Below are 7,500 nucleotides of genomic sequence, written 5' to 3'. Positions count from 1 at the left end.
CTTGGCGGGGGGGGTCCATCTAAGAAAGATTCTATTTGGCCCTATGTTAGGTTAAGGTATGCTAAATCATGTATATTCCGGTAAATTTTAGGTGAAAAAATAGCCACTTCTCGCTCTCAATAAACGTTGAAATAGCTAGAAGGAGCCAGTGAGGATGGCATTCCAGTAGAATACGTGGAAAAGGACATAGACTACTCCGAAGAGGATCTTTGCAACCAAGAGCACGGACGCGTTGAAGTTCCCGCGATGATTCTTCTTTAGACCGGGTGACGAGCCTTTGGGTTTCACGCCCCCCGCAGGGAAGGGAAACACCGACGTGCTCTCAACAGGCGTTAAAGGGTACGGCTTCTCGACCGAGATGCCCCCCTCCTCCTCGGGAGGAGGATTCCCTAACCCTCTGACTTTGTTGGTCACCAGATGGACGCCGATGATGAGGGAGAGGAAGGTGATGCTGAAGATGTACCACACGTCGATCCTCTTCAGGTAAGAGGTCTTCGGCAAGGTCATCGCCGCGTCCGAATAGAACGAGATCAGCACCAGCAGCGACGTCAAACTCATGGCGCCCCTGTCCTGTAACGTTTTTTTTTTTTTTTTTGTTTTTTTTTCCTTTTTTATCAAGGTTTTGTATCAGAATAAAACTCGCCTCGAGTTTTTGTTTTGCTTGGGCTGGAGTTCATACGGGCTGCTCTATGAGCAAGAGCCCGTGCTGGCATAAGGCCGGTTTAATCTATAACAAATTGGGCTGGAAGACGTCCCTTTTGAATTTCACCAAAAGGGGTTATCTTGAAAAGTATAACTAAAAATTTAACAGTGGGTAATATTTTCATGCATTTTTTTTTATCAGCAGCAATTACGAATCTCGAAAATTATGGCCAGAAGGCATTTCCGAAATTCACCATATAAAAAAAAAAGTTTTACGGGCTGCTCTATGAGCAAGAGCCCGTGCTTGCATAAGGCCAGCTCAATCAAAAACAACAGCCAGATAAAAAAAACAGTCGAAGGCTCTAAGAGTATAGATCTAGGCTCTATTTCAAGATTGTTCAGAAGTATATTGTTATATTCATTTAACAGTGTCGGCGCCAGAAACTCCTGCAGCCTAATTGCATCATAAAAGTGTAGCGAGTAGAACTTCTCGTACCTGGAAATCCTGTGGATCAATGAAGAGTGTCCCGTATCCCAAGAGATGGAGCAAGAACACGGGAAAGTAGGACGACAGAATGTGGTAGTCTGGATACCTCCGTAAAGTGACCCTGATAACCATTGTGGTTCTGGTGACCGTGAGGTTACACGCCAAGACGTCGTACTCATTCAGCTTCAGGTTTCTGTCCACGGTCTGGAGGACGGCGGAGAGCCTCATGCTATCCAGGGCGGCGTTGCCGATGGTGACGTTGATCCAGCAATCCTGGACGTCGAAGGGAAACGCCCTCATGTCGAACTTGCAGGCGATGTAGTATGACTGCTTCTGCTTCAGTACCAACGAATTCTCCGCCCCTCTGTAGACGTAGTCTGTGTTTGGGTTGAATGAGAGGAGCAGGTTAATTTTAGAAAAGACCAAGAGAAGTGTTAGTTAGTCTCTTCCCACATTTACTCTGTGGGAATCTGTTATCCTCTTCGTAATAAGAGATTCTTTGGACTTTTCTTTCATTTTAAGCCAAACGTTGGAATTCTCTTCCTTCAGACCTGTTCTAGAAAGGGTATAGTTGCCCAGTTGACTCGTCTTTGCTTTAAAATAAAGCTATTTCTAAATTAACGATGAACATGAAGAATGAAAATACTTAGTACTTTATGCATTTTACATTCTGTATACAATGCGCATTTAGGGAAATTTAGAAGCCGACGGGACGGGCAATCTACTAGCCTGAAGTAACACTAGAGCGAAGATAACAAGAAAATAAAGGGTGAATGCAACATACCCGCCCAATGAAAGTTAGGGAAAACAAAAGCACGAATTAATTCCTAAGTTTGGTAAAAAAAAAAAAAAATGCAAAGACTTGGTTTTTACAAGACGAAGAATCCCCTTTTTTTGCAGTTCAGGAAATAATCTTAAAAATTGTCACATATATTGCGATATATTGCTAAGTTTTTTTTTATCATCTTGTTGCATTGCCGATTTAATTTTTCTCCGGTTTCTTTACAAAGATACGTTCATTTATCGAAATGAAAGAGATAATTTTCAAAATACCATGGTGAACTATACTTTGTTTGATAATGAATGCTTTTCTAATAATAATAATAATAATAGTAATAATAATAGTAATAATAATAATAATAATAATAATAATAACATTTGGGACTGACCTTGCCCGATTCTCATGGGAAGACCATTTTTCACAACAAACAGGTCTTTGCTGGCTTCTGCAGTTCCAGCAAGCGTTTCCTCGTTCAGGACCTGAAATAAAACACGTTTACAAAAACTTAACAGTTGTACTGACGCATGAAAGCTGAACCATATAAGATCAAAGGTCATTAAGTGAATGGGGTCAAAAGTCACTCATTCATTCCAGTCGCCTTTATCATAGATCAAATTAGAAAGTTCATACTGGAAACGCATCCGTACAGAACCAAAGTGACAAAAGTACTGGTCTGTTTGTGTGTTTCCAGAGTCAGTGAAGGACGCTTCTATATTAATATTCTTTCGTTCATACTACATGGTTCAATGACGCCAACAGGTAATTAGTTACTGGGATTTTTATTGTTGTACTTTACATGAACTTGATAAGCCAAAGAGATTTTAATACACTGATATTTTCGTCTGCTCAGGCATTTCTCTCTAAGTGTGCTCATCTTGATTTAGGAAATTAAGATTTATTTTTTTTATTTTTCACAGCGTACATCCATATACTGGAGACGCCACATACTGTTTTGATATACGTGCAAAGTGCTGGAACATCAAAGGTATTTAGTTACTATAGTAGAATCACATCACCCGTGCATTTGGTGTCTAGGCCTGTCCCTTACGACGCTCCTGATTGGCTGTTGATAAGCCACTCACAGGGTTGGAAACTCTCAGTCTCTCTCTCGAGTTCACATAGGCAGGATGTATGTTCCACCTTTCCTGAGGGATACATTTGAAAGATATATCCCTCAGGAGCGGTGGAACATACATCCGGCCTACGCGAACTCTCGAGAGAGACTGAGAGTTTCCAGCCCTGTGAGTGGCTTATCAACAGCCAATCAGGAGCGTCGTAAGGGACTGGCCTAGACATCAAATACACGGTTGATGTGATTCTACTATAGTTGTCTTTTGTGTTTTTTAATTTGAAGATGCCAGTCGGTGCCTGGGAAAACCAAACGACTCTCAGATACACAATCTTTTCAATCGAACTCACCACGAGCTGTGGAAGCCAAAGGGTGCTCAGATGCTGTCCAAGGTAGTTCACTCTGTCCGAATGCAGAAGATTTTTGAATGTCAGGCGACTGTCACACCATTTTATAGAGAATCTCATGGAGACCTGCAGGGTCTCCGTCATGATGTCGATTGAAGATACCTTCGTGAGATGGGATGTGTTAGTTAGTGAAGTCTACACTGGATTGAGTGAAGGGAATTGAAAGTAGCGTCACGCAAACTCGTTCTCTGACGTGTTTTAGATTCTCGCTGCCAGAATTTAGACCTAGCTGCCACTTATCACTTCACTGACAAATATGAGTGATTTATAAGACCAGGAGTACACCAGCTATTCTGTGGCGTCACAGAGTGGCGTCGGTATGTGGCAGCGTGGATGTGGCTTCCCAAAGGTTTCCATTGTTTATAAACTATGTCAAGCACATGAGCGTCTGTGGCCAGCAAATGTGGCGAGCTTGTAAACAATGGAAACCTATGGGAAGCCACATCCCCTCCGCACACCGACGACACTCTGTGGCGCCACAGACTGGCTTGTGCACTCCTACCCTAATTTTGCCGCTATGTAAGCCATTTCTAGCAACATTTGGAGGCAGGATTTAGAACATAAACCAGGAAACGGGAGCTTGAGAGCTTACCAAGCACAACATGGCTAAAAAAAGTTATCTATTCTAACAGGACTCCTGTGATTTCGTAGGTTTATCAGAATAAAGACAGGATACTCAAGAAAGGAAATGAGGGAGCCCTAGATAAAATAATCTTAATTGACTCATATTTTGGTTAACTTCTAAAGTACGTCAATCATGATAGCTTCCTTTACGTAAATGAAAACTAAATGCAAAGAACAGGACTTGTTTTTCTAAATTAAGAATTGAGTATCCTGAAAAATATACTTTATTAGGTATCATTCTATTCCACTGAAAGGTTTTCCATTTAAAATATACTCTTTATTTTGCATAGCTGTCAATGCCATTTATTTATAAATAAATTTAGTCTATACTGGGCTTACAATTCTATTAAAAACAGATATCTTTATAGATCTCAATGGCCAAAGGCCGAAACATAACCCACGAAGAGTTTTTTCAAATTCATGTGCTCATCCGATTCAAAAAATATATATAAAAATCTTGCATGTGTTTATCATTACGGTGAAATTCTATATTATTATTATTATTATTATTATTATTATTATTTTTTTTTTTTTTTTTTTTTTTGCTCTATCACAGTCCTCCAATTCGACTGGGTGGTATTTATAGTGTGGGGTTCCGGGTTGCATCCTGCCTCCTTAGGAGTCCATCACTTTTCTTACTATTGTGTGCCGTTTCTAGGATCACACTCTTCTGCATGAGGCCCGGAGCTACTTCAGCCTCTAGTTTTTCCAGATTCCTTTTCAGGGATCTTGGGATCGTGCCTAGTGCTCCTATGATTATGGTACGATTTCCACTGGCATATCCCATATCCTTCTTATTTCCCTATTTTCAGATCTTGATACTTATCCATTTTTCCCTCTCTTTCTCTTCAACTCTGGTGTCCCATGGTATTGCGACATCAATGAGTGATACTTTCTTCTTGACTTTGTCAATCAACGTCACGTCTGGTCTGTTTGCACGTATCACCCTATCCGTTCTGATACCATAGTCCCGCCAGAGGATCTTTGCCTGATCGTTTTCTATCACTCCTTCAGGTTGGTGCTCGTACCACTTATTACTGCAAGGTAGCTGATGTTTCTTGCATAGGCTCCAGTGGAGGGCTTTTTTGCCACTGAATCCTGCCTCTTTTTTACTGGTTCTGTGCAAGTGCCGGCATTCACTTGCTATGTGGTTTATGGTTTCATTTTTCGTATTGCACTTCCTACATATGGGAGAGATGTTATTTCCGTCTATCATACTTTGAACATATCTGGTTCTTAGGGCCTGATCTTGTGCCGCTGTTATCATTCCTTCAGTTTCCTTCTTTAGCTCTCCCCATCTGTAGCCATTGCCAATTGTCATCGCTGGCTAGTTCTTTAGTCTGTCTCATGTATTGTCCGTGCATTGGTTTGTTGTGCCAGTCCTCTGTTCTTTCTGTCTTTCTCCTGTCTCTGTATATTTCTGGGTCTTCGTCTACTTTTATTAGTCCTTCTTTCCCATGCACTCTTTTAGCCACTCGTCTTCACTGGTTTTCAGATATTGCCCCAGTGCTCTGTTTTCGATGTTGACACAGTCCTCTATACTTAGTAGTCCTCTCCCTCCTTCCTTTCGTGTTATGTATAGTCTGTCCGTATTTGCTCTTGGGTGTCATTGCTTTGTGTATTGTCATTTGTTTCCTGGTTTTCTGATCTATGCTGCGGAGTTCTGCCTTCGTCCATTCCACTATTCCTGCGCTGTATCTGATTACTGGCACTGCCCATGTGTTTATGTTTTCTTTTATCATATTTCCGGCGTTGAGTTTGACTTGAGTATCGCCTTGAGTCTCTGCATATATTCTTTCCTGATCGTGTCCTTCATCTCTTGGTGTTTTATATCTCCTCCTTCCATTATTCCCAGGTATTTGTATCCTGTCTCATCTATGTGTTTGATGTTGCTCCATCTGGTAGCTTTATCCCTTCAGTTCTCGTTACTTTGCCCTTTTGTATGTTGACTAAGGCGCATTTTTCTATTCCAAACTCCATCCTGATTGTCCCCAGATACAATCCTTACAGTCTGGATTAGGGTATCTATTTCCTTGATGCTCTTACCATACAGCTTGATGTCGTTCCATGAACATCAGGATGGTTGATTTTGTTGCCTCTTTTCTTGAGTTGGTACCCGGCATCCATCTTCTGTAGTACTTTTGTGGTCATGGGAATCATGGCTACTACGAAGAGTAGTGGGGACAGTGAGTCGCCCTGGAAGATCCCTCTCCTGATATTAACCTCTGCTAGTCTTATTCCAGAGCTTGTAAGTATTGTATTCCAGTTGCGCATTGTATTTTTGAGGAAGCTGATGGTATTTTCCTCTGCCCCATATATTTTTATTATTATTATTATTATTATTATTATTATTATTATTATTATTATTATTATTATTATTATTATTTAAAAATCGTTTAAATAACCACACTACTGTCTCACATTTACAGAGGACGTCTGTGGAAGTTACAGAACAGGCAAGACAAGAGTGGCTCTATTTTGTCTCTCGGCGTTGCCGACAATGATGAGGACGATCACGAAAAGTGAAGGGAGTTGGACAGCTAAATGGGAAAAGAAAAGAAGGGAAGAGAACGGATGAAAAAAAAATCCAAATCTCCTCCTCTTATCTCCGACAAAGACCACCTTCTTTTGTTTGTTTGTATGGTGCTTTTGCGTTGCATGGAACCAATGGTTATTCAGCAACGGGACCAACGGCTTTACGTGACTTCCGAACCACGTCGAGAGTGAATTTCTATCACCGGAAATACACGTCTCTCACTCCTCAATGGAATGGCCGAGAATCGAACCCACGACCACCGAGGTGGGACGCAAACACCACACCAACCACCCCACTGAGGCGCTTACCTACCTTCTTGATGCTCACGGACGCCGTTATGTTGAAGGGTCTCTGAGGGGGCGGCGACCCCGTTTCGTAGTCAGCTGCAATGTCCAGGATGTTGCAAGTTGTCTCGTCCTCTCCCTCGTCGGCGCAGTCGGGCCGAAAGTCGCACCTTTGTTCCATAGGGATGCAGTCGCCGTCATTGCAAGTGAACTCATCCAGGGAGCACTTGGTGAGGGTCAGCATTAACTGTGAGGAATGGGAATAGAACCTGGAATCGTTGCTGATATTCAGGAGTTCCCAGGGCTTCCGTCCCAGGAAGTAGGGCTCCTCCGTCGAAGCGATGGTGGTGTTCGTGTTCGTGTCGATGAACTTCCACTTGTCCCGTTTCTCGACGGTGATCCCCCCGAAAGAATACAGGAAGAAAGCGCCGTCTTGATCCACCCTCGGATAGAATACCTCCGGCTGCACCTCAGTCTCAGACTCCTCCGAGCCCAGGAGGTAGAATTCGCCGGAGGGTTTCCCGTAACACAAAGGGCAGCCGTATCGCGTCCAGTTACTCCGCCACAAACCGTTACTCATCAACACAACACTGGGCGATTTGGAATCGCTGATGTTGCGATCCAGTTTGCTGAACGTCCGGAGGCTGTCCGCTTCAGCCAGTGTACCAGA

General features: G+C 42.5%; 1 protein-coding gene across 1 annotated transcript in view; it reads right to left on the bottom strand.

Moving 5' to 3' along the window:
* Positions 1 to 670: 670 nt before the first annotated feature.
* LOC135201288 (uncharacterized) overlaps positions 671 to 7,500 on the bottom strand; it is a 15,663-nt gene continuing 8,833 nt past the window's right edge. Inside the window, exons 4-7 of the mRNA XM_064230157.1 lie at positions 6,859 to 7,500; positions 3,330 to 3,488; positions 2,299 to 2,389; positions 671 to 1,506 (exon numbers count right to left, since the gene is read on the bottom strand). The exon at positions 6,859 to 7,500 is cut by the window's right edge and continues 674 nt beyond it. Coding sequence (XP_064086227.1) covers positions 1,106 to 1,506; positions 2,299 to 2,389; positions 3,330 to 3,488; positions 6,859 to 7,500 — 1,293 coding nt within the window. The 3' untranslated portion in view covers positions 671 to 1,105. The remainder of the gene's footprint in view (positions 1,507 to 2,298; positions 2,390 to 3,329; positions 3,489 to 6,858) is intronic.

Source organism: Macrobrachium nipponense, chromosome 28, assembly GCF_015104395.2.
Source record: "Macrobrachium nipponense isolate FS-2020 chromosome 28, ASM1510439v2, whole genome shotgun sequence".
NCBI classification, from domain to species: domain Eukaryota; kingdom Metazoa; phylum Arthropoda; class Malacostraca; order Decapoda; family Palaemonidae; genus Macrobrachium; species Macrobrachium nipponense.
Note: the sequence above shows the minus strand (reverse complement) of the source record. Positions and strands in the feature narration are given on the sequence as shown.